Genomic DNA, 27,662 nt, shown 5'->3' on the forward strand with positions numbered 1-27,662 from the left:
GCGGACGCGGCTCCCACCTCTGCATGCGCAGGGGACGCGGCTCTTATAGAGAACACTTTCTTGGATCATGGTCACACAGTGCCTGATTGTCCGTGTAGTGCACCGGCTCGGCAGGGTGTAATATTGCCCTGTTGTATTAATGTTGCACCCAGACTAGACCCAGAGATAAACTGCTCCTGGGAGGAACAAGACAAAACAGCAAATGTAGAGTAAAATATTTATAACATAAAACACATGCAGCGATGGACGCCGCGGACAGACGAGGACAGGCAGAATATACCGTAAAGTGAGAACAGTTTCATAAAAGTCAAAAATGGAGAAACATTTTTTTTTAAAATTAAAGAAAAAACAGATAAGTAGAAGACGAGGCGCTTGTGACACTTCAAGGAGGTAACTGAGATTGACCCATTGAGCACGTCGGTGATTTGTCCAGTAACGCTTCTTGTTCGGATACATAGTAACGGGTTGTATCCGCCTTTGGTCCACAGGAAATCTCTGGACAGTAACATTTTTGGAAATCTCTGCACAGAATCCATCTCCTCCATAGAATCCGCGCCGTTCTGTTCCATGGTGGACGGTGAGCGGAGGACGCCGCGGACAGAGGAGCTTTGGTAAATGTGAGCGGTGACGGCGGATTCTTCAGACCGGCGGATCCTTCAGACCGGTGGATCCTTCAGACCGGTGGATCCTTCAGATCGGCACTTAGTGACCGACATCTTCACAGATTCGACGTTTCCTCCAGAAAAGATATCAGGATGTTTCTGATCTGTCGCCCAAATCCAACAGCAGAAAAGCCGAGGACTTTCTTGGCCGAATCCGGAGACTTCACCTCTGCAAATAAACACACGACAAAAAGATTGGAGCACGGCGAGAACTAAAAATACACGAAAAGCAAATAACCCGGAATCTGATCCCTTGTGCCAGGAATACGGCCTCTGTCTACAGTGATCGGAGGTGCAGATTTCTAGAGGCCCCCCGTAGACACCCATGGTCTGCCGCCCCCGTCCCCCACAAGAGACCACGCACCGATGCAAGACAATATTAAATAATAAAATCGCTGAGCTCCTCTTTGGTGTGAACGGGTGCAGGAGCCGCTCGTCATCAGACGCTCCTCTCCGGTAACATGGCTGGGGATCGGTGCACGCCTCCTGATATTCATGTGGTCACTCACAGACACCGGTATACGGACTACCCAGGGTCATCGTGTAGACTGTTACAGGCCTGACCAAAAATAAGCTCCTCCGAACCCGGCCACAGCAGGAAAAAAAAAATAAATAAAAAATGGAAAATGTATCAGTCCGGTTTCCTTCCGTTCATCTTTAACGTATGAATCCCCATTTTGCATGAAGTGGAGCTTCCATCTACCGCTGCTCCATTCATTGTCTATGGGACTGGAGCAGATACAGTGCAGCGTCCTGCAATTCCCGTCTGCCCCATATACAATGAGTGAGCGAAGGTTGAGCCTCACATAAGACGGGGCTCCACATAGCCTCATATAAAACAAAACAATCACTGATCTCGGGGAGACCAGCCAGAGAAAGTACTGCCGGCAGCCAACGAGGGCGCTCAACACCGTGAAATCCTAGGTATATTGCCCCCTGGGAAATATGCAAATCAAAAAAGTCTGTGAAGCCTCTGTTAGGAGTCTCAACACAGAAACCAGCCAGATATCCCTCCGGGAAGGGCCCAGCCAAGGGGCGGCTCTTTTTAGGAGACCACCATAACCACCATATTAAGTGGCCCTTTTAGTCAATATCCAGCTTTTTGACAAGTTTAAAGATATGACAAGGGAAATACCCTAGGATTTCACGGTGTTGAGCGCCCTTGTTGGCTGCCGGCAGTGTTTTCTCTGGCTGGTCTCCCCGAGATCAGTGATTGTTTTGTTTTGTTGGTCTACTAGGCATTGCTCCCACCCGGCCAGAATCCAACTCCACACTGATGAGGGGCAATACCCCGAAACAGCTGTCTGTGGATGGATACCTGGCCTTGGTATTTCCCTTGTCATATCTTTAAACTTGTCAAAAAGTTGGATATTGACTAAAAGTGCCACTTAATATGGTGGTCTCCTAAAAAGAGTCACCCCCTTGGCTGGGCCCTTCCCGGAGGGATATCTGGCTAGTTTCTGTGTTGCGACTCCTAACAGAGGCTCCACGGACCTTTTTGATTAGCCTCACGTTAGACGGACCTCCGCAGAGCCTCACGTTAGACGGACCTCCGCAGAGCCTCACGTAAGACGGACCTCCGCAGAGCCTCACGTAAGACGGACCTCCGCACAGCCTCACGTAAGACGGACCTCCGCACAGCCTCACGTTAGACGGACCTCCGCACAGCCTCACGTTAGACGGACCTCCGCACAGCCTCACGTTAGACGGACCTCCGCACAGCCTCACGTTAGACGGACCTCCGCACAGCCTCACGTTAGACGGACCTCCGCACAGCCTCACGTTAGACGGACCTCCGCACAGCCTCACGTTAGACGGACCTCCGCACAGCCTCACGTTAGACGGACCTCCGCACAGCCTCACGTTAGACGGACCTCCGCACAGCCTCACGTTAGACGGACCTCCGCACAGCCTCACGTTAGACGGACCTCCGCACAGCCTCACGTTAGACGGACCTCCGCACAGCCTCACGTTAGACGGACCTCCGCACAGCCTCACGTTAGACGGACCTCCGCACAGCCTCACGTTAGACGGACCTCCGCACAGCCTCACGTTAGACGGACCTCCGCACAGCCTCACGTTAGACGGACCTCCGCACAGCCTCACGTTAGACGGACCTCCGCACAGCCTCATTCTTGGTCTCAGTGGCTGACCCCCCGGCAATCAATACGCTGCCCCATTTAAATTCTTGAAATGCCTCTTTATGCAATAATCCTTGGACTCACTCATCCATGACACCCGAGGTGCGAGAGCGTGACTTACCTGGGTGATTGTAATACATTATTAGCGCCAGTCCGGCTGCAACACTGAAGCACGCCAGGAAGAAGACGGGTCCTGCGAGGGGAAGACAAGCGTCAGAAACCTTCACAGGGATAACGGGCTGGGGGGGGCCATCGCTGGGACCCCACCATAGCCCAGAATGATCGAGGGGCAATCACCCCGAAACACCGTGTCTGCAAATTGGGCTTCTGATCTGGCAATAAATCCTAAGTCTTAGGAAAAGGCTGGTTTAAAAATCCACTTTTGACTTTTCGGATTGCTGCTTCCAATAGGTGGCGCTAGACTGTCTCCTTCCTCCCTTTAGAAGATGATTTGAACAGTGTTTGATGAAGTTTCTTACCAGGTTCTCCGGGCTGGGATCACACACCATGGGGCAATGTGAGTACTCCCTGGAGATGGAGTATGTCTGGAGTACCAGCACTGCAGTCACGCTCTGTATATGTGCTATGTAATTGGCACGGGGCCGTGCAACCACAGACTGCACCTGCTGGTTACGTACCGCGGTCATTGAGGATCATTTTCTCCAGGTCGGGGCTGATTTCCAGGGGATCTGATGAATCTGCGATTAAAAAAGGCATCTAACGATGAGGAAAACGCACAATTCTGTAACAGCGTTTCTTATAACTTTATACTGAGCCGCTCCTCTGTTATTACTCCTGGATCTGAATGAATACATTATACATTAGTAATATTCCCTGCACAGTCACCATGATCTGATGATGATGGTGGAGGTCATTACTTGCTGATGGGCTGCAGCGGTGATGGAGCTGCTGGCGGTCACTTACTCCGGTGGCGTCGGCTGGGCAGCGTAGAGTACACAGTGTCCGCGTTGTTCCGCAGCGCTCTGTAGAACTCCTGACATTCCCGCTCCCCCTTTCTCTGTAGATGCTTCAGTAGATCAGCCAGACGGGCGCGCACCGGGGTCTTCAGATTCCTAAACTGTGAAGAATGGAGGTTATGTTCGGACGTGAAGCTGCTGACACTCCCATCCGGCTTCCCGAATGACCGGAGACGACGCGCCCTCACGCCGGAGAGACGACGCGCCCTCACGCCGGAGAGACGACGCGCCCTCACGCCGGAGAGACACGACGCGCCCTCACGCCGGAGAGACACGACGCGCCCTCACCCCGGAGAGACACGACGCGCCCTCACCCCGGAGAGACACGACGCCCCCTCACCCCGGAGAGACACGACGCCCCCTCACCCCGGAGAGACACGACGCGCCCTCACCCCGGAGAGACACGACGCGCCCTCACCCCGGAGAGACACGACGCGCCCTCACCCCGGAGAGACACGACGCCCCCTCACCCCGGAGAGACACGACGCCCCCTCACCCCGGAGAGACACGACGCCCCCTCACCCCGGAGAGACACGACGCCCCCTCACCCCGGAGAGACACGACGCCCCCTCACCCCGGAGAGACACGACGCCCCCTCACCCCGGAGAGACACGACGCCCCCTCACCCCGGAGAGACACGACGCCCCCTCACCCCGGAGAGACACGACGCCCCCTCACCCCGGAGAGACACGACGCCCCCTCACCCCGGAGAGACACGACGCCCCCTCACCCCGGAGAGACACGACGCCCCCTCACCCCGGAGAGACGACGCAGAACCTATATACGAGTCCTTACACCGGAGACTATGCGTCCTTAGACCGGAGAGACGACGCGCCCTCACTCCGGAGAGACGACGCGCCCTCACCCCGGAGACGACGCAGAACCTATATACGAGTCCTTACACCGGAGACGATGCGTCCTTAGACCGGAGACGCAGAATGCATACACGAGTCGTTACCTTTTCAGCCTCTTTATTGGACAGGACCTGCGGATAGACGCGGTTCAGCTGCAGGATGATTTTGTCCACGATCCTTTCGGTGAGATTCCGGTTGTTCTTCAGGTGCGGCACATCCTGCAGCAGCCGCTCCGAGTACGTGTGGTCTGAAAGCAGAAAAGACAAGTGTGAACGATGCTAGAAGACTCGGCATCATCTCATGCACACGACGATGTTCTCTTCAGAGCGCTGGCCGTGGATTTCACAGAGCGCGCTCGCACCTATGATAGTCTATGGGGCTGTGCACGTCCGATTATACTCCAAGTGCTGGATCAGAATCAGAAACACAAATTATGGATCCATGTAAAACATTGGATGGCACCGGGATGATACCCGAGCTCCGTACGATTTTCACGGATTGTCGGGATGGAGAAACCTCTTTTTTTTTTCTCTCCATCTCTGATCGAATAATCGGAGCGTTTCTCTGGATGTGCCGGATACAGTTGTGTGGTCATACCCGGACAGTGACGCAATACAAAGTATTTTTTTTGTTTAGATGCTACTCATCGATATAGAGACCCTCCAGGCTGCGGTGACGCTCGGTGCAGCGGTGACGCTCGGTGCAGCGGTGACGCTCGGTGCAGCGGTGACGCTCGGTGCAGCGGTGACGCTCGGTGCAGCGGTGACGCTCGGTGCAGCGGTGACGCTCGGTGCAGCGGTGACGCTCCAGGCTGCGGTGACGCTCGGTGCAGCGGTGACGCTCGGTGCAGCGGCGTCCGGCGGGGTCCAGTTCAGTAGCCGCTTCCTAAATGTCTCAGTTGCTTCCTGCTACATGATTAGAGATAATGGAGCTGCGGTGCGAGGCGGCTTCACGTGAATTCAGTGTTCAGAAGAAAAAAACAATTGATCAAAGTGCACGACGCCATTAACCCACAATGAGCCGCAATAAATGTATATAAAGTGGCGCTCAGCAGTAATGGGGTGAAATCACTTGTTGCAATATTTTTTTTTTACATAATTGACTGCGCCTCGCTCCGTCTTAATCACTCTTTCAATCTTCCCAAAGGAAATCCCACGTTCTCCGATATTTTCACAGACAATCAAAATCCTTTTACGACACTCGGGAGACTCAGGAATCAATTAGCCGCTGCCACATGCGCTCAGGCGAGACACTGACAAATGACAGCCATTGTGCTACAAATCTGGATTAAATGTGGCAATTACCGGCTCCTTTGTGGCGACGTCTCCTCCTGGCACCCGGGCACTGAGAATGTGGCACAGGAGCGCGCGTTAGTCCATGTTCACACGTCCAGTCATCTTCTGTTAGAACGGATCCAGCAGTGATCTCCATTCTGGAAACACAACTTTCTGGTCTATTTTGAAAAAAAAATATTTTTGCAGGATCCGTTTTTTTTTTTTTAACATTGGAGTCTATGGAAAACGGATCCATTACCTGATCGCTATTCAGCCTCCATTTTTCTTGCATTTGTAAAGTATCCATTTTTTTTTTCTTACTGGATCAGCTTCATATGGAAGATAAAGAGCGATCAGGTAACAGATCCATTTTCAATGTTAAAAATTACATCCTGCAAGAATCAATTTTTTTAAAATGGACAAGAAAGTTGTGTTTGCAGATCGGAGATCACTGCTGGATCCAATCTAACGGATGATTACTGGAGGCGTGAACACGGCCTTACAGAAACATTAGTAAGAGAATCGATGTTTTATGAAAGGATTCCCATAGATCCTGCACGGACCAGGCAGTCGTAGACATTTTCTCATTTTCCTGTAAAGGACATTTAAGGGGAACCCCAGCAGTGTTCTGGGTGCGGACCCCTAGATGAGCTACAAGAGACCATACGAGGCACAATCTATAAGACACAGTCCCGGTAATATGGAACCATTAATCTTCTCTCCTTGGGAATATCCTATAAGGGTCCTCGCACTGTTTCTCTCTCCGGCAATATATTTGTTTTGGTTTAGACTTGAGGGATTTTTTGGACACAGCAATGGCTTAAAGTGGGTTACTAGTAGTTCAGCGAGAATGCCTCTCAGTGCCCCCCCCTTGAGTCCCTTGAGTGCCCCGTTTAGAAAGTATTAGTGCCCCCATAAAAAGTAATGATGCCTACTGGGTGCCCCTCTTCAAATTAATATTGCCGCCCCCCCCCACTTGCCCAATCCAAGCGGCTGAGTAATCTCTGCACACGACGGCCGGCACAGGCGGCTCAATACGGTAACAATCGTGCCACCTGGTCGGAGGTGAACAGCCGCCTGTGACTTACACAACGTAGCGCTCTACCATGGAGATTCAGGCCACCTGAGCACAGCGGGGTCGTGCACCGCCCCGGATCTTTGGCGCTACCGACACTACTTTTAAGAGCAAAAAAATTCATAGAATAAAAATAAATAAAGAGAACACCCCCAAGAATTTTCTTGTGGTTCATTCACACTAAGCCACGGCCAGACAGATATGCAACCACTCAGACCAATCACTGGCTACAATGAAGACATTTTGGTGACCGCTGCAGTCAGTGATTGGTTGCAGCAGTTACATGTCCATTCAGATGGAGGAATATAAAGATTGTCAGAATGTGCTGGAATTCATGGACAACCCCTTTAAACATTTCCTTTGAAAACATTTGAATCAGTTCAAGATGTCAGGTTCCTTACAACTTTTTCTGGCAAAAGACGGAAGGAAGCGACCGTAAACGATCCACAGGGAGGAAGCGACCGTAAACGATCCACAGGGAGGAAGCGACCGTAAACGATCCACAGGGAGGAAGCGACCGTAAACGATCCACAGGGAGGAAGCGACCGTAAACGATCCACAGGGAGGAACCGACCGTAAACAATCCACAAGGAGGAACCGACCGTAAACAATCCACAAGGAGGAACCGACCGTAAACAATCCACAAGGAGGAACCGACCGTAAACAATCCACAGGGAGGAACCGACCGTAAACGATCCACAGGGAGGAACCGACCGTAAACGATCCACAGGGAGGAACCGACCGTAAACGATCCACAGGGAGGAACCGACCGTAAACGATCCACAGGGAGTAACCGACCGTAAACAATCCACAGGGAGGAAGCGACCGTAAACGATCCACAGGGAGGAAGCGACCGTAAACAATCCACAGGGAGGAAGCGACCGTAAACAATCCACAGGGAGGAAGCGACCGTAAACAATCCACAGGGAGGAAGCGACCGTAAACAATCCACAGGGAGGAAGCGACCGTAAACAATCCACAGGGAGGAAGCGACCGTAAACAATCCACAGGGAGGAAGCGACCGTAAACAATCCACAGGGAGGAAGCGACCGTAAACAATCCACAGGGAGGAACCGACCGTAAACGATCCACAGGGAGGAACCGACCGTAAACGATCCACAAGGAGGAACCGACCGTAATCCAAGCAATTTGTTAACTCTCAGTTGGTGTCGCCAGAATACTTATACTATTAGTGGCGTTTGGTTGATGTGGCGTGAGTAGTTGATGCCGCGTTTTGCGAGAAAGGGGCCCTGAGCTGGGAAGCTACAGACACGGGCATTACCTAGCTGCCATACTGGCGGAAATATCATGAATCAGACTCACAGAGGACCCAGGTGACCAATTAAAGGGTAAGGCTATGTGTCCACGGTAGAATATACCTGCGGATTTTTCTGCATGAAAATCCGCAACTTTTGCGGCAAATCCGCACCCGCGGATTTTTTTTTTTTTTTTTTTTCCCCCATTCTATATCCAAAATCCGCACCAAAATCCGCAACAAATAATTGACATGCTGCAGATTTTTCTGCATCAAAATCCGCGGCAAATCTGCAGCGGAAAAATCCGCAGCATGGACACAGCATTTCCAAAATGCCATTGAAATGGCTTGGAAGTGCCGCTGCTGCAGATTTTCGGGAAATCCGCGGTAAATCCGCGGCAAAATCCGCAGCGTGGGCACATAGCCTTAATTGTAAAGATCACTGGCGTAAATGGGGAACAGAGAGGGACGCACTGATGAAGGACGTTCTCTCCGGCCCCATTACTATATACATCCCCGTGTGGGGAAAGCTTCAGATACAGGTTTTATTCTCCTATATAGAGTTTCTGGCGTCAGTTTTAGGCCTTTATGGATCCTCTACATGTAATAAAGTATAATTACTGTATGGCCTGCTGTTTATAACCCTATTGCACATACACCGGCCGTCTCCGCTATACAACTCATCTCAAGGCCATAAATGGCTCGAGAAGGTTTATGGTCAGAATCCAACATCTTTACAAGTGAAATCGGCCTTTACAAAGAAGAGGCCACATTAACCCGAACCACGCCGACCGTCAGAGAGTTAGGCTATGTGCGCACGTTGCGTACAGTCACTGCAGAAATTTCTGCAGCGATCTGAAGAGCACATGTGCGCTTTAAATCGCTGCAGAAATGTCCGTAGTGAAGCCGATTCCATGCGCTCTGCCTGCAGCTCCTTCCATAGACAGAGCAGGAGCTGCCGGCAAAGCGCACGGAAGAAGTGGCATGTCACTTCTTAGAACGCAGTGATTCGGCGATAGCCGAAGCGCTGCGCTCTTAAACGCCACTTGCGCACGGCCCCTGCACAATCTCCATAGACTGTGCAGGGGACGCAGGACGCATGCAGTTACGCTGCGCTACAAAGCCTTATAGTGGGATTAATACTATAGCTGGGATGGTACAGATGGTAGCAAGGAAGGGGAGAGTGGGGTTCAATCTGATAAACCCAATGCTCCTTTATCTTGGATGATGTGCTGCAGGAGAGGCCAGACGCCCCCATAAACATCATCCTGTCAGCTGGCTCGTCCAACCTATATAGACAGTATATATGTATAGCCTTAAAAAAGGATATAGCCTTGCAAAAACAAAAAACAAACTTGTAAACATCACTGCGCTCCCGTGATTCTGCCGCTGTTTTCCGTTTTGCTCTGCGGCGCTCTGTTGCAGAGATATTCACCTTTGTTTTGCTGGAGCGCGGTATGTGAAATCTCTGCTTGCAGAACATTCAGGTGTTTATTCACAGCCTTCCTAGGGCTATTTGCTTTCATCTCTCTTTCCCACACACTGTCATTCATAGCCCAACAGCTGACCTCATAATCTAGAAGTCTCATCTATAAGTGTTAAGGAAGGAGGGGTGAAAGCAAATACCCCCAGAGAAGACTGAAGAAACATCTGAAGATCAGCGATAAGTCTATGATATACTAATGCCTGTCCTCACTCACACTAGAGTCTCAGTGTATCCTATTTGATGCTGCCTGGCTCCCTGCCTTCTGCTTGTGATAGGTTTCACCTTTGCAGCTCTGACAAGCAGGGGCAGACTCAGACTGACCCAGAAGAAAGCAGTGTGCAGGAATAGCCGCCAACACACCTACAAGCCATGCTTACAGTGCACTATATACAGAGCATGCAGCACCTCAATATTTAAAGGGAATCTTTCATATAAGAAACTGCATTTACCAATAACCATAGCGCTAATCTGCATCTGGGGGTAAATACTGTTTTAATTTTAAGTGACGGTGTAACTTGAAGTTTGGAGGCAGAGAGAAAATGAAGCTAAATTCTCCCTGCAGCCGCTGCAGCCGTCAGGGCGGTGCCAGGGCTGTGAACAGTCAGCGCTCAGTATAGAGAGAGCTCGCGGTCATCACTCCCTGCCCCTTGGTAGACATTACACGCTGCAGAACAGGAGGTCAGACCAGGAGCCGGCTCTGCCAGCAAGGACGTCCAATTGTGTCATTGTAAACGGCTCCGTCAAGGGCAGAGACCTCATGAATGCACGGCGGCCGCCAACACTGGAGCCGGCTCCAAGCACGAGGCCAAGTGTGTTATTTCCAGGGGGAACTGCTGACCCCTTACGTTTTACATCTAGACACCTCCGCGACCTTGATACAAGTCACATTAATGTTTTCGTAAACAATTAGTTCTCGGCAGAAAAATGCAAAACAAATCCGAGAGGAACTTCAGGACATTACAAGACACTGCGAGAACCCTGAAGAAGAGCACTGTAGCTCTGGTATATACATAACATTAACCCTTTATGCACAGGAGCACAGATTACGTCCATGCATCATCTATCTATCTGTAGAATAGAACAAGGGCCTGTTATAGTCTATGGGGCTGTTATGTCTCCAAAGGTTATGTGGACCAAAAAAGGCCGAAACCTGTCTGGATTTCATATGGTTTGCAGCAAATCAAACTCTCCCATTAAGTGAATTAGGATACCCCCCCCCCCCCAAAAAAAAAAAAAAAAAAAAAAAAAAAAAATTATGAAGCCGTCCTTATGTCACCTGTTAGTCCATATTTTTTTTTTTTTTTTAACTGTTTAACGTTTAGGAGAATTTTGGACATTTTTATTTTTCATGCAAGAAAAATCGGATGCTACGCTGATGGTAAAAACAACCACGGATCAAAAATGGATGAAAATTGCATCCAGAAAACTGATGAAAAAGTGTAATTTTTCTTGAATGCAAAAAATAAAAAAAACTGCCTAATTTAAATGAGGCCTTAGAATAGGATAATAAGAAGTGAACAAGTAAAAACACTGAAGAAAATTATGATTCCCACCACATTTCACTGAGTAAAAAGTGATAAATGTTAGTAAACAAAAAACAGATATATAATAACAATAATAATAATAATAATAATAATAATAATAATAATATACAGACAGATGTGGAAGTCGCGTTATCCTGCCACTGATCACTGTGGAGCGGAGCATGGATTCATCCTCTGCCATTTCACTACAATCAAAGTCATCTTGTAAACCTCAGGCGGACTCGCGCTGACAACTGACGAGCTCAAAAAGACCCTTTAAAAATGCAAAACCTTCAGGCTCCTCTTCCAAAACACTGAGATTTGCAAATAATACATGATTCTCCTTGCTTTGTAAATGTCTAAGTGGTAAATACGTTACATTTCCTTCTCCATCACTGCACAAGCAGCAAAAATTGCAACTTAAGAGTCTGGAAATGCCGAGTGTGACAGATGAGGGGGGCAATTTAAAGGGAACCTGTTGGGGGGGGTGTTTATCCATGATCTCCATCCACAGTGGAGACGGTTGCATAATTGCAGATTTTATTTTCATGTCTCTGAAACATATTGGTGTTTTGGAAGAAAGAAAAAACAAAACAAAAAACAAAACATATATGTGAGGCTGCTGAGCTTGGGTGGGGAGACCTGTGGCCGGTCCGTGCATTGCAGTCTGTGCTTCCATGATGTCTGAATTCAGCCCAAGACAAGTCCTAATACTTTTATCCATACAGTGTATGATACAATGAGGGGCACCGCACAGGGGGGCCCAAGAGGTAAAGGGGGTCATTGCTACCTCCCAAACAGGCTAGTTTATGAGCTGCAAACATCCCATATATTGCTCTTGCACAGGGGCCCATATACGGTCCTTGCACAGGGGCCCATATACTGTCCTTGCACAGGATCCCATATATTGTTCTTGCACAGGGGCCCATATATTGCTCTTGCACAGGAGCCCATATATTGCTCTTGCACAGGAGCCCATATATTGCTCTTGCACAGGAGCCCATATATTGCTCTTGCACAGGAGCCCATATATTGCTCTTGCACAGGAGCCCATATACTGCTCTTGCACAGGAGCCCATATACTGCTCTTGCACAGGAGCCCATATACTGCTCTTGCACAGGAGCCCATATACTGCTCTTGCACAGGAGCCCATATATTGCTCTTGCACAGGAGCCCATATATTGCTCTTGCACAGGAGCCCATATATTGCTCTTGCACAGGAGCCCATATACTGCTCTTGCACAGGAGCCCATATACTGCTCTTGCACAGGAGCCCATATACTGCTCTTGCACAGGAGCCCATATACTGCTCTTGCACAGGAGCCCATATACTGCTCTTGCACAGGAGCCCATATATTGCTCTTGCACAGGGGCCCATATACTGTCCTTGCACAGGGGCCCATATACTGTCCTTGCACAGGAGCCCATATACTTTCCTTGCACAGGAGCCCATATACTTTCCTTGCACAGGGGCCCATATATTGCTCTTGCACAGGAGCCCATATACTGTCCTTGCACAGGAGCCCATATACTGTCCTTGCACAGGAGCCCATATACTGTCCTTGCACAGGAGCCCATATACTGTCCTTGCACAGGAGCCCATATACTGTCCTTGCACAGGAGCCCATATACTGTCCTTGCACAGGGGCCCATATACTGTCCTTGCACAGGGGCCCATATACTGTCCTTGCACAGGGGCCCATATACTGTCCTTGCACAGGGGCCCATATACTGTCCTTGCACAGGGGCCCATATACTGTCCTTGCACAGGAGCCCATATAATGCTCTTGCACAGGGGCCCATTATACTGTCCTTGCACAGGGGCCCATTATACTGTCCTTGCACAGGGGCCCATTATACTGTCCTTGCACAGGGGCCCATTATACTGGTCTTGCACAGGGGCCCATTATACTGTCTATGTCCACCCTCTGCATGCAAGTCTATGGGAGCCCCAAAACAAATTTGTTATAAATCTGCTCCATTATCTTTACCTTCTTCAGATGTCAGTGGTTAGTGCAGTTCTCTGCTCTGCTGCAAAATGACAACTCTCAGAATACGCTCACTGCTGGGTGTTGTAGTTCTAACAATCAGAGACCACAAACGCTCTGTTCATATTCACATTAGAATTATAATTTTTCTGTTTCACTACATTAAATGAAATTGGAGCTTGCTCGTCCCCTGACAGACCCCTCTGACTATAAAGGAGAAACATTTTCCTGACACATTCTGTGACCGCGGCTCCAGAGCACCTGTGGCCAAAATGTCCAAGGCTGTGTGCACGCAATGCGTTTTTGTCGAGTTTTTTCTAGCAGATTTTCACTAATCTGTAAGGATATCCTTATGCCAGCAAAGTCAATGAGAATCCTGAAGTGGGCGGCATGGTGGCTCAGTGGTTAGCACCGCAGTCTTGTGGTGGCTCAGTGGTTAGCACTGCAGTCTTGTGGTGGCTCAGTGGTTAGCACTGCAGTCTTGCAGCGCTGGGGTCCTTGGTTCAAATCCCACCAAGGACACTATCTGCAAGGAGTTTGCATGTTCTCCCTGTGTTTGCGTGGGTTTCCTCTGGTTTCCTCCCACACTCCAAAAACATACTTATAGGGACTGTAGATTTTGAGCCCCAATGGGGACAGTGTTGCCAATGTATGTAAAGTGCTGTGGAATTAATAGTGCTATATATATATATATATATATATATATATATATATATATATATATATAAATAAATAGTCTCATGCACATGTTCAGGACTTTTTTTCGTTGCAGAAATCAGAATCAGCCACATGTCAGTTTTTTTTGTCTGTTTTTTTCCTGCAATTTCACAATTGAAAGCAATGGAAAAAAATGCATTAAAAACATGGCAAATTGAGGCAAAAAAAAAAAAATGTAGCAAACACGTGTTTGCTGTAGTGTTTTTCCTGCCAGGAGATGCAGATTTGGTTGCAGAAAGTCTACAACCAAAGCTTCACCGTGTGCACATCGCCTGATAATATTATTATTATTAATAATAGGTGCAACAATGTAAATATTGACAAGTCTGGGTTTGCGGGACAGATCCGTATCGGACGCGGTTCTGGGAGCGGATTTCTGGACACGGACCCGGTGAAGCGATGACAGTTGATCCGCGGGGATCTCCGCTCCGGATTCGTCCTCACATCGCCGCTGGTGACGGAGCAGCTTTCCTTTTCCACATATATTTACACTCCATTGATACAATGTTTCTGCCTCGGACGTTACACAGTTGCTGGATGTCACTTCCCTGCAGAGTAACTTTGTCACTGACCTGCCATGGTGAGGGGGAACTGTGCAGCCTGTGCTGGCGGGATCAGGCCTTCCTCGTCTGTCCATCCGCCTGTCACTCTGTCCGTCCCTCCTCCATGCTGATGAGTGTCAGTAGAGCCCAGCCCTGCACGGCTACACCCAGAGCCCTCCCTCGCTGCCTCCTGCTGAGGTGGAGCTTTCCCTCCTCTCCTCTGCCAAAATATGGGCCGGTTAACCCTTTGTGTGCGCACAGCTCCACTTCACAGTTTTCTGTCCGGATACATTTGTGAGCGGTTTCTCTACAGACTGGAGAATCAGGAATGGCTTTCCCCAACCTCCAGACACTCTGCAGGGCAGACACTATGGCTTCCCCTGTCACCCAGCATTCCCAGACCCCTGAATGGCAAATCTACCTAGCTATTCCAAAGTATAAGGGGGGATGTACAACTGCCATTCAGGAGCCCGGGAAAGCTGTGCACAAATCCTACAGAAGTGGCAATTGTGGCCATTAGCCTGCAAGGAATGAAATCATTTGCCACATACACAGCAGTGGACACCGCCTCATACCCCGCTACACCGCTTGCCAGGTTGCTTTACCTTCTGAGGACCTCTGCACTGATGAGGGTCTTTGACCGAAACGTCTGTGCTTCTGCTGCTCCTACAAGTTCTTCTCAATAAAAGACCACTATTCACATTGATCTTCAGTGGAAGTTTCTACAAATACTTGAGACGGTTTTGTACCCTACTTGTGCCCCCCCAGAAGTGCCATGTATCAACTCACACAGTACTGTTTCGGGGGCTGCTGTGGATATGGCATGGCTTGGGGGCTGCTGTGGATACGGCGTGGTTCGGGGGCTGCTGTGGATAGGCATGGTTCGGGGGCTGTTGCGGATATGGCATGGTTTGGGGGCTGCTGTGGATAGGCATGGTTTGGGGGCTGCTGTGGATACGGCGTGGCTTAGGGACTGCTGTGGATACGGCGTGGTTTGGGGGCTGCTGTGGCTACGGCATGGCTTGGGGGCTGTTGTGGATACGGCATGGCTTGAGAGCTGCTGTGGATAGGCATGGTTCGGGGACTGCTGCGGATACGGCGTGGCTTGGGGGCTGCTGTGGATACGGCATGGTTTGGGGGCTGCTGCGGATACGGCATGGTTTGGGGGCTGCTGTGGATAGGCATGGTTCGGGGGCTGCTGTGGATACGGCGTGGTTTGGGGGCTGCTGTGGATACGGCGTGGCTTGGGGACTGCTGTGGATACGGCGTGGCTTGGGGGCTGCTGTGGATACGGCGTGGTTTGGGGGCTGCTGTGGATACGGCGTGGCTTGGGGGCTGCTGTGGATACGGCGTGGCTTGGGGGCTGCTGTGGATACGGCGTGGCTTGGGGGCTGCTGTGGATACGGCGTGGCTTGGGGGCTGCTGTGGATACGGCGTGGCTTGGGGGCTGCTGTGGATACGGCGTGGTTTGGGGGCTGCTGTGGATACGGCGTGGCTTGGGGACTGCTGTGGATACGGCGTGGTTTGGGGGCTGCTCTGGATATGGCGTGGCTTGGGGACTGCTGTGGATACGGCGTGGCTTGGGGGCTGCTGTGGATACGGAGTGGCTTGGGGGCTGCTGTGGATACGGCGTGGTTTGGGGGTTGCTGTGGATACGGCGTGGTTTGGGGGCTGCTGTGGCTACGGCATGGCTTGGGGGCTGTTGTGGATACGGCATGGCTTGAGAGCTGCTGTGGATAGGCATGGTTCGGGGGCTGCTGCGGATACGGCGTGGTTTAGGGGCTGCTGCGGATACGGCATGGTTTGGGGGCTGCTGCGGATACGGCATGGTTCGGGGGCTGCTGTGGATAGGCATGGTTCGGGGGCTGCTGTGGATACGGCGTGGCTTGGGGACTGCTGTGGATACGGCGTGGCTTGGGGGCTGCTGTGGATACGGCGTGGTTTGGGGGCTGCTGTGGATACGGCGTGGCTTGGGGGCTGCTGTGGATACGGCGTGGCTTGGGGGCTGCTGTGGATACGGCGTGGCTTGGGGGCTGCTGTGGATACGGCGTGGTTTGGGGGCTGCTGTGGATACGGCGTGGCTTGGGGGCTGCTGTGGATACGGCGTGGTTTGGGGGCTGCTCTGGATATGGCATGGCTTGGGGACTGCTGTGGATACGGCGTGGCTTGGGGGCTGCTGTGGATACGGAGTGGCTTGGGGGCTGCTGTGGATACGGCGTGGTTTGGGGGCTGCTGTGGATACGGCGTGGCTTGGGGGCTGCTGTGGATACGGCGTGGTTTGGGGGCTGCTGTGGATACGGCGTGGCTTGGGGGCTGCTGTGGATACGGCGTGGCTTGGGGGCTGCTGTGGATATGGAGTGGCTTGGGGGCTGCTGTGGATACGGAGTGGCTTGGGGGCTGCTGTGGATACGGCGTGGTTTGGGGGCTGCTGTGGATACGGAGTGGTTTGGGGGCTGCTGTGGATACGGCGTGGTTTGGGGGCTGCTGTGGATACGGCGTGGCTTGGGGGCTGCTGTGGATACGGCGTGGTTTGGGGGCTGCTGTGGATACGGCGTGGTTTGGGGGCTGCTGTGGATACGGCGTGGCTTGGAGGCTGCTGTGGATACGGCGTGGTTTGGGGGCTGCTGTGGATACGGCGTGGTTTGGGGGCTGCTGTGGATACGGCGTGGTTTGGGGGCTGCTGTGGATACGGCGTGGTTTGGGGGCTGCTGTGGATACGGCGTGGTTTGGGGGCTGCTGTGGATACGGCGTGGTTTGGGGGCTGCTGTGGATACGGCGTGGTTTGGGGGCTGCTGTGGATACGGCGTGGTTTGGGGGCTGCTGTGGATACGGCGTGGTTTGGGGGCTGCTGTGGATACGGCGTGGTTTGGGGGCTGCTGTGGATACGGCGTGGTTTGGGGGCTGCTGTGGATACGGCGTGGTTTGGGGGCTGCTGTGGATACGGCGTGGTTTGGGGGCTGCTGTGGATACGGCGTGGTTTGGGGGCTGCTGTGGATACGGCGTGGTTTGGGGGCTGCTGTGGATACGGCGTGGTTTGGGGGCTGCTGCTGATACAGCTGTCCATCTCCCATAAACTTCCTGAAAACACAGGAGATATGAGGCTAAACAATCCCCAGTGACCAATGTGACAAATTCAAGATAAACCATTTTGTCTTTTAATAAAGATTGTGATATTGAAAAAGCAACAAACAAATAATTCCGGGGATATTCACTGACTGCAGTAATGAGCAGTGCAGATAATAATGATAATAAAATAATAATAATAATAATAATAATATAACATTACACGGGGGGTCGTGCATTAATGCAGCCTCAGGCGTTTTCTCCCCTTTGGATGGTTTGGCCCCCGGTGCAGGGATGGGGCCCCCACATTTGATCCCTCTTTATCTGGAGAACGGACACCTCTTTATTATTTTCCATCTTTCTCCATCCATAAAAATAAATCTTCCGCAACTCAAACGTATTTTATATATTTTTTAAAAACTTATTAGTAAACACCTGACACGTGTCCTGAGACCGGCTGCTGCATGAACCAATCAGGACGCGCTATTGTTTCTACACTTTTAGTAGCTGAAGTTGATTGGCTGCCAGGAGGAACATCAGAGCAGTCCTCCCGGCATCAGAAGAGAGGGGGAATTAGCAGATCTGTGACCCCAACTGTAAGATACTCGGCAATGCCCCCGATATTATGCCACAGACCCCGGAGCACTGTGTGAATAGGAGCAGACACATCGTATACTCACATGGTCGGCATCGGGGGAACATCTCACAGATCCTGGGATCGGCCGACAGCTCATCACAGTGGACAGATCCTGCGGCCAAACAAAGTGAAACTGTGACGTCACAGCCGAGGTAATACCGCCTGTGTCCAGCAGAGGGAGCGAAGGAGGGAGCGATCCGGACACGTGGGAGCCATATCCTGTGTATACAGTGTCACTATGCTGTGTATACAGTATGTACTGCCTGTATATACACTGTCTGTTCTATATACTCTGTGCTATATACACTGACTGTATACCCTGTGCTATACTCTGTACTGTACACTCTGTGCTTTATACACTGCACTATATATACTTTTCTATATTCCCTGTGCTATATCCACTGTTCTATAGACTCTGTACTGTATACTCTGCTTTATACACTGCACTATATATACTTTTCTATATTCCTTGTGCTATATCCACTGTTCTATATACTCTGTGCTATATCCACTGTTCTATATACTCTGTACTGTATACTCTGTGCTTTATACACTGCACTATATATACTTTTCTATATTCCCTGTGCTATATCCACTGTTCTATATACTCTGTGCTATATCCACTGTTCTATATACTCTGTACTGTATACTCTGTGCTTTATACACTGTACTATATACACTTTTCTATATTCCCTGTGCTATATACCCTGACTATATATCCTGTGCTATATATACACTGTTCTAAATTCTCTGTGCTATATACACTCTATATACACTGTGCTATATACACTGCCTGTATACTCTGTACTATATATACATTTCTATATTCCCTGTGCTATATACACTGTGCTTTATACACTGTACTATATACACTTTTCTATATTCCCTGTGCTATATACCCTGACTATATACCCTGTGCTATATATACACTGTTCTATATTCTCTGTGCTATATTCACTCTATATACACTGTGCTATATACACTGCCTGTATACTCTGTGCTATATACACTGGGCTATATATACTATATATACTGCTGTATGCACTGTGCTATATACATTGTGCTACAGTACAATACGTCACAAAAGTGAGTACACCCTTGACATTTTTGTACATATTTTATTTTATCACTGGCACTGCACATTGTATCAGTGTCAGATCTGCAGTTTTGTCCCTTGAAAAAATTATAATAAAATATTTACAAAAATGTGAGGGGTGTACTCAATTTTGTGATATACTGTATATACACCCCTGTATACATTGTGCTATATACACTATGGTCCTAGTTTACATTTATGACACAATCTGTTAGAAACATGGCTTCATCACAATTTGGAAATGATCAATAAGCTAACACTCCACCGACCATTGCTCAGCTATGACCCCCTGATGTGGACAGGTAATTGTATGTGTATATCTGCTGGAAAGCCGACACAAAGTCCGGATTCAGTGCACCGGCCCCAATTATGAATATTTGGGGTGTTGTGACAGGTGTAGGTACTACAGTTATGGGAGACACATTTTCAGCATCGTGATCCCAAGGGGTCAGACATGAACGCTCTTACATAACTGTGCGATCTGTGCATTAGCCCCAAATTAATATCGATCCAATAGATGGGGTTGAATAGGACATATTTCCCATCTGTGGAAAGCTAAAATCATGTTGGGAAATATAGTATTAATACCAGGGGCGTAACGACCGCGGTCGCAGCGGTCGCCACTGCGACCGGGCCCGCAGGGTTTTAGGGGCCCGGCAGCCGCTCTGCACAGCCGGCTCCTCTCTGTAACAGAGGAGATGCGCTGTGTAGTGGCCGACTACGCGACCGCCAGGGGGCCGGCCTGTGAGTCAGGGGGCCCGGTGTCAGCAGGGGGCAGAGGGGCCCCCTGACCTGGAGAGACCCACCAGGCGTTTCTGAGCTGCGGCAGAGCAGAAGCGCTCCTGCACAGCAGACGAAATCCATCCTTCCAGGACCTGCGATGATGTCACGCCCATGTGACTGTGTGGGAGGAGACACAGGATTGCCGGGCAGAAAGCATCAGAAGATACGGATTCCTGAAGGAGACATGGACACATGATGACTGGTAATGAGAAAAGAGGGGGCACGAGGGGGAGGGGAGTGCAGGGTGAGTGGCATATGAGGGAAGATGGAGCTGCAGGGTGAGTGCATATGAGGGCTGCAGACTGTGACAGAAGCATGTGAAGGGGTGCAGAGTGTTTGAGAGGGGTAAGTTGGGGTACAGGCAGGGTGAGATATGTGGGGCAGGGTGTGTGACATATGGGGGTGTAGTGTGTGTGCTATGGGGGGTGCAGGCTGTATGGGGAGCAGTGTGTGTGACATATGGGGGCAGGGTCATAACTACCGTGGTTGCAGGGGTCAAAAGGAGAAGAGAGGTACTTGTTTTTTTATTTTGCTGGCTCCATGACACATGGAGGCCTGGAGGGGCCTTGCTGCATGACACATGGAGGCCTGGAGGGGCCTGGCTGCATGACACATGGAGGCCTGGAGGGGCCTTGCTGCATGACACATGGAGGCCTGGAGGGGCCTGGCTGCATGACACATGGAAGCCTGGAGGGGCCTTGCTTCATGACACATGGAGGCCTGGAGGGGCCTGGCTGCATGACATGGAGGCCTGGGGGCCTGGCTGCATGACACATGGAGGGCCTGGGGGGGCTGGCTGCATGACATGGAGGCCTGGGGGCCTGGCTGCATGACACATGGAGGGCCTGGGGTGGCTGGCTGCATGACACATGGAGGCCCTGGGGTGGCTGGCTGCATGACACATGGAGGCCTGGAGGGGCCTGGCTGCATGACACATGGAGGCCTGGAGGGGCCTGGCTGCATGACACATGGAGGCCTGGAGGGGCCTGGCTGCATGACACATGGAGGCCTGGAGGGGCCTGGCTGCATGACACATGGAGGCCTGGAGGGGCCTGGCTGCATGACACATGGAGGCCTGGAGGGGCCTGGCTGCATTACACATGGATGCCTGGAGGGTCCTGGCTGCATGACATGGAGGCCTGAGGGCCTGGCTGCATGACACATGGAGGCCCTGGAGGGGCCTGGCTGCATGACACATGGAGGCCCTGGGGTGGCTGGCTGCATGACACATGGAGGTCTATGGGACTGCATAAAAAACATGAAGGACACCTTATACATGGACTAGGGGTACATTATACATGGAGGAGTATGGGGCTGCATAATACAATATGAAAATTGATGGGGCTGGATTATAATACATATAGGACTATGGGGGCTGCATTATAATATATGGAGGACTATGGAGGCTACCTTATACATGGACTATGGAAGTGCATTATAAAACATGGAGGACTATGTGGTGCAGTATAATATATGGAGAACTATGGGGTGAATTTTAATACATGGAGAACTATGGGAAATGCATTATAATTGAAGGGCTACTTTATACATGGAGGATTATGGGGGTGCATTATAATATATGGAGGGCTATGTATCTGCATTCTAATATATGAAGGGTTATGTGAGACCCTTTATACAATTATTTGGAAGGCTATGTGGGGGCTGTTATAGTATTTTGAGAACTTTATACAGGGGGGACAAAGATACAAGTATGGGATGGAAATGTTTTGTGCTGAGGGAAAAAGGCTCTTTCCCTCAGCAGCCAACTTTCCCATGCTCTGCTATACATCTCTCAGCACCCAGCTTTCCCATGCTCTGCTATACATCTCTCAGCACCCAGCTTTCCCATGTTCTGATATACATCTCTCAGCACCCAGCTTTCTCATGCTCTGATATGGGAAAGCTGGGTGCTGAGGACAAGATAAATATCAGAACATAGGAAAGCTGGGTGCTGATAGAGGGATTTCAGGGTGCTGTGGGTGAGAGCCAAGTGTCAGCGTCATTATCCTGTACCCCGAGTGTCAGTGTCATTATCCCTTACCCCATACCTCCCAACCGTCCCGGATACAGCGGGACTTTCACGCTTTACGTTGTTTGTCCCGTTGCCACGATCGGGACGGCCGGCTCCCGGGCTCCGCCCACCCACTCTCTCTCCGCCTCCCTGCTTTTCCCTCCTACCATCCCAGTAGACGTGGCATAACAGAGAGGAGCGCTGCCTGTGCTGCTGCTGGTACAGTAAAATCTCCCCAGCGCTGATTTCCCTCCCTCCCCCCCCCTCACCCCCGGCCGGAGCCTCTCTGTGCGGTCGGCCGGCCGCCTGTCTGTGCGGTCGGCCGGCCGCCTTTCTGTGCGGGCGCCCCCCGGCCGCCTGTCTGTGCGGGCGCCCCCCGGCCGCCTGTCTGTGTGGGCGCCCCCCGGCCGCCTGTCTGTGCGGGCGCCCCCCTGCCGCCTGTCTGTGCGGGCGCCCCCCTGCCGCCTGTCTGTGCGGGCGCCCCCCTGCCGCCTGTCTGTGAAGGCGACCGGCCACCTCACTGTGTGGGCGACCGGCCGCCTCACTGTGGCTCCCTGCGTGTCCATGCTGGAGGCCCGCCGGCTGCCTGCGTGTCCATGCTGGAGGCCCGCCGGCTGCCTGCGTGTCCATGCTGGAGGCCCGCCGGCTGCCTGCGTGTCCATGCTGAATGGGTGTGGATGGGGAGTGGATATGGGCGTGACTGTGAAATGGGTGTGGTTAGGGGGCGTGGCCTAAAAATTTGCCGCGGCGCGCTACGCGCGCCGCAAACTTTGTCCTTCTTTTCCTTCTTTAAAAGTTGGGAGGTATGCCTTACCCCAAGTGTCTGTGTATGTGGAGGGGGGGCCCAGGTCTAAACTTTGCACCGGGGCCCATCCAACTCTAGTTACGCCACTGATTAATACCTTCCATCTGGGGCCTCCAGGGAAGCAGATGTCCTGAAGAATTTGTAGCCTATTATTTTTTTGACCAGCTCCCATCTGAGGTCACAAAGGGGAAATATGTGGGACTCTAATAAATACAGATTCTTAGTTGACATAGTTACATACAGGGGCGTAACGACCGCGGTCGCAGCGGTCGCCACTGCGACCGGGCCCGCAGGGTTTTAGGGGCCCGGCAGCCGCTCTGCACAGCCGGCTCCTCTCTGTAACAGAGGAGATGCGCTGTGTAGTGGCCGACTACGCGACCGCCAGGGGGCCGGCCTGTGAGTCAGGGGGCCCGGTGTCAGCAGGGGGCAGAGGGGCCCCCTGACCTGGAGAGACCCACCAGGCGTTTCTGAGCTGCGGCAGAGCAGAAGCGCTCCTGCACAGCAGACGAAATCCATCCTTCCAGGACCTGCGATGATGTCACGCCCATGTGACTGTGTGGGAGGAGACACAGGATTGCCGGGCAGAAAGCATCAGAAGATACGGATTCCTGAAGGAGACATGGACACATGATGACTGGTAATGAGAAAAGAGGGGGCACGAGGGGGAGGGGAGTGCAGGGTGAGTGGCATATGAGGGAAGATGGAGCTGCAGGGTGAGTGCATATGAGGGCTGCAGACTGTGACAGAAGCATGTGAAGGGGTGCAGAGTGTTTGAGAGGGGTAAGTTGGGGTACAGGCAGGGTGAGATATGTGGGGCAGGGTGTGTGACATATGGGGGTGTAGTGTGTGTGCTATGGGGGGTGCAGGCTGTATGGGGAGCAGTGTGTGTGACATATGGGGGCAGGGTCATAACTACCGTGGTTGCAGGGGTCAAAAGGAGAAGAGAGGTACTTGTTTTTTTATTTTGCTGGCTCCATGACACATGGAGGCCTGGAGGGGCCTTGCTGCATGACACATGGAGGCCTGGAGGGGCCTGGCTGCATGACACATGGAGGCCTGGAGGGGCCTTGCTGCATGACACATGGAGGCCTGGAGGGGCCTGGCTGCATGACACATGGAAGCCTGGAGGGGCCTTGCTTCATGACACATGGAGGCCTGGAGGGGCCTGGCTGCATGACACATGGAAGCCTGGAGGGGCCTTGCTTCATGACACATGGAGGCCTGGAGGGGCCTGGCTGCATGACATGGAGGCCTGGGGGCCTGGCTGCATGACACATGGAGGGCCTGGGGGGGCTGGCTGCATGACATGGAGGCCTGGGGGCCTGGCTGCATGACACATGGAGGGCCTGGGGTGGCTGGCTGCATGACACATGGAGGCCCTGGGGTGGCTGGCTGCATGACACATGGAGGCCTGGAGGGGCCTGGCTGCATGACACATGGAGGCCTGGAGGGGCCTGGCTGCATGACACATGGAGGCCTGGAGGGGCCTGGCTGCATGACACATGGAGGCCTGGAGGGGCCTGGCTGCATGACACATGGAGGCCTGGAGGGGCCTGGCTGCATGACACATGGAGGCCTGGAGGGGCCTGGCTGCATTACACATGGATGCCTGGAGGGTCCTGGCTGCATGACATGGAGGCCTGAGGGCCTGGCTGCATGACACATGGAGGCCCTGGAGGGGCCTGGCTGCATGACACATGGAGGCCCTGGGGTGGCTGGCTGCATGACACATGGAGGTCTATGGGACTGCATAAAAAACATGAAGGACACCTTATACATGGACTAGGGGTACATTATACATGGAGGAGTATGGGGCTGCATAATACAATATGAAAATTGATGGGGCTGGATTATAATACATATAGGACTATGGGGGCTGCATTATAATATATGGAGGACTATGGAGGCTACCTTATACATGGACTATGGAAGTGCATTATAAAACATGGAGGACTATGTGGTGCAGTATAATATATGGAGAACTATGGGGTGAATTTTAATACATGGAGAACTATGGGAAATGCATTATAATTGAAGGGCTACTTTATACATGGAGGATTATGGGGGTGCATTATAATATATGGAGGGCTATGTATCTGCATTCTAATATATGAAGGGTTATGTGAGACCCTTTATACAATTATTTGGAAGGCTATGTGGGGGCTGTTATAGTATTTTGAGAACTTTATACAGGGGGGACAAAGATACAAGTATGGGATGGAAATGTTTTGTGCTGAGGGAAAAAGGCTCTTTCCCTCAGCAGCCAACTTTCCCATGCTCTGCTATACATCTCTCAGCACCCAGCTTTCCCATGCTCTGCTATACATCTCTCAGCACCCAGCTTTCCCATGTTCTGATATACATCTCTCAGCACCCAGCTTTCTCATGCTCTGATATGGGAAAGCTGGGTGCTGAGGACAAGATAAATATCAGAACATAGGAAAGCTGGGTGCTGATAGAGGGATTTCAGGGTGCTGTGGGTGAGAGCCAAGTGTCAGCGTCATTATCCTGTACCCCGAGTGTCAGTGTCATTATCCCTTACCCCATACCTCCCAACCGTCCCGGATACAGCGGGACTTTCACGCTTTACGTTGTTTGTCCCGTTGCCACGATCGGGACGGCCGGCTCCCGGGCTCCGCCCACCCACTCTCTCTCCGCCTCCCTGCTTTTCCCTCCTACCATCCCAGTAGACGTGGCATAACAGAGAGGAGCGCTGCCTGTGCTGCTGCTGGTACAGTAAAATCTCCCCAGCGCTGATTTCCCTCCCTCCCCCCCCCTCACCCCCGGCCGGAGCCTCTCTGTGCGGTCGGCCGGCCGCCTGTCTGTGCGGTCGGCCGGCCGCCTTTCTGTGCGGGCGCCCCCCGGCCGCCTGTCTGTGCGGGCGCCCCCCGGCCGCCTGTCTGTGTGGGCGCCCCCCGGCCGCCTGTCTGTGCGGGCGCCCCCCTGCCGCCTGTCTGTGCGGGCGCCCCCCTGCCGCCTGTCTGTGCGGGCGCCCCCCTGCCGCCTGTCTGTGAAGGCGACCGGCCACCTCACTGTGTGGGCGACCGGCCGCCTCACTGTGGCTCCCTGCGTGTCCATGCTGGAGGCCCGCCGGCTGCCTGCGTGTCCATGCTGGAGGCCCGCCGGCTGCCTGCGTGTCCATGCTGGAGGCCCGCCGGCTGCCTGCGTGTCCATGCTGAATGGGTGTGGATGGGGAGTGGATATGGGCGTGACTGTGAAATGGGTGTGGTTAGGGGGCGTGGCCTAAAAATTTGCCGCGGCGCGCTACGCGCGCCGCAAACTTTGTCCTTCTTTTCCTTCTTTAAAAGTTGGGAGGTATGCCTTACCCCAAGTGTCTGTGTATGTGGAGGGGGGGCCCAGGTCTAAACTTTGCACCGGGGCCCATCCAACTCTAGTTACGCCACTGGTTACATAGTTACATAGTTACTTAGGTTGAAAAAAGACCTAGGTCCATCTAGTTCAACCTTCCTCCACCAGGTCTACATTTAGTCACTAAGTCATTTATAACCAACAATGTTTTGTGTACTGAGGAAATCATCCAGCCCTTTTTTAAAAGCTGTTCTAGTATCTGCCATTACTACCTCTTGTGGTAGGGCATTCCACAGTCTGACTGCTCTAACTGTAAAGAACCCTTTCCTATTTAGGTTTCGGAATCGCTTTTCTTCCACTCGCAGTGAGTGCCCCCTGGTCCTTAGTACTGTCTTTGGAAGAAATAAGTCATGTGCCAGTCCTTTATATTGACCACACATGTATTTATACATATAAATGAGATCTCCTCTGAGACGTCTTTTTTCTAAGCTAAACATATCTAACTTTTTCAACCTGTCATCATATGGGCGGCCTCCATTACTCATCATACGGGTGGCCTCCATTACTCATCATACGGGCGGCCTCCATTACTCATCATACGGGCGGCCTCCATTACTCATCATACGGGCGGCCTCCATTCCTCATCATATGGCGGCCTCCATTACTCATCATACGGGCGGCCTCCATTCCTCATCATACGGGCGGCCTTCCATTCCTTGTAATAGTCTAGTTGCCCGCCTTTGAACTGACTCTAACTTCTGAATGTCCTTTTTAAAATGTGGAGCCCAAAACAGGATCCCGTATTCCAGATGTGGCCTTACAAGTGATTTATAGAGGGGTAACAATACGTTGGGATCACGGGATCTAATCTCTCTTTTTATACACCCTAGAATCTTGTTTGCTTTAGCAGCTGCTGCTTGACATTGAGTGCTGCTGCTCAGCTTATTTGTAATGAGAATACCCAAGTCCTTCTCCTGTTCTGTAGTCCCGAGTTTACTTCCATTTAATGTATATGCAGCTATAGGATTACTCCGTCCTAGGTGCATTACTTTACATTTATCACCATTACATCTCATTTGCCAAGTATCTGCCCATTCTGACATCTTATCCAGATCTTTTTGTAATATTGTACTATCCAGGTCAGTTTTTAATATCCTACATAGTTTGGTGTCATCGGCAAAGGCTGACACTGTACTATCAATCCCATCCACAAGGTCATTAATAAAGAGAGTAAAAAGAATCGGTCCAAGCACAGATCCCTGCGGCACCCCACTGCTGACTATTGCCCATTTAGAGAATGTACCATTTATGACTACTCTTTGTTTCCTATCTTTTAGCCAATTCCTTACCCAGTTGCATATTGTGTCCCCTAGTCCTTGCTTCTGGAGCTTTAGTATAAGGCTATTATGTGGTACAGTATCAAATGCCTTTGCAAAGTCCAAATAAATCACATCAGCTGCATT

The 27,662-nt window shown here is 51.5% G+C and overlaps 1 protein-coding gene across 2 annotated transcripts; it reads right to left on the reverse strand.

Annotated features, from left to right (window-relative positions):
- Window positions 1-203: 203 nt before the first annotated feature.
- On the reverse strand, window positions 204-18,342 carry CARD19 (caspase recruitment domain family member 19). 2 transcript variants are annotated; one of them, XM_075321295.1, is made up of 6 exons: window positions 18,239-18,342; window positions 4,739-4,881; window positions 3,728-3,881; window positions 3,442-3,501; window positions 2,925-2,996; window positions 204-831 (listed from the first exon to the last, which is right to left on the reverse strand). In XM_075321295.1, the coding sequence occupies exons 1-6, from the start codon at window positions 18,258-18,260 to the stop codon at window positions 719-721; spliced, it is 564 nt and encodes a 187-aa protein (XP_075177410.1). In that variant the 5' UTR covers window positions 18,261-18,342; the 3' UTR covers window positions 204-718. The 2 variants fall into 2 exon arrangements, with proteins under 2 accessions (XP_075177410.1, XP_075177411.1); XM_075321296.1 differs by lacking the exon at window positions 18,239-18,342 and adding an exon at window positions 14,526-14,667.
- Between the last annotated feature and the right edge of the window lie 9,320 nt (window positions 18,343-27,662).

The sequence above is a fragment of the Anomaloglossus baeobatrachus genome, chromosome 8 (genome assembly GCF_048569485.1).
Source record: "Anomaloglossus baeobatrachus isolate aAnoBae1 chromosome 8, aAnoBae1.hap1, whole genome shotgun sequence".
NCBI lineage: Eukaryota > Metazoa > Chordata > Amphibia > Anura > Aromobatidae > Anomaloglossus > Anomaloglossus baeobatrachus.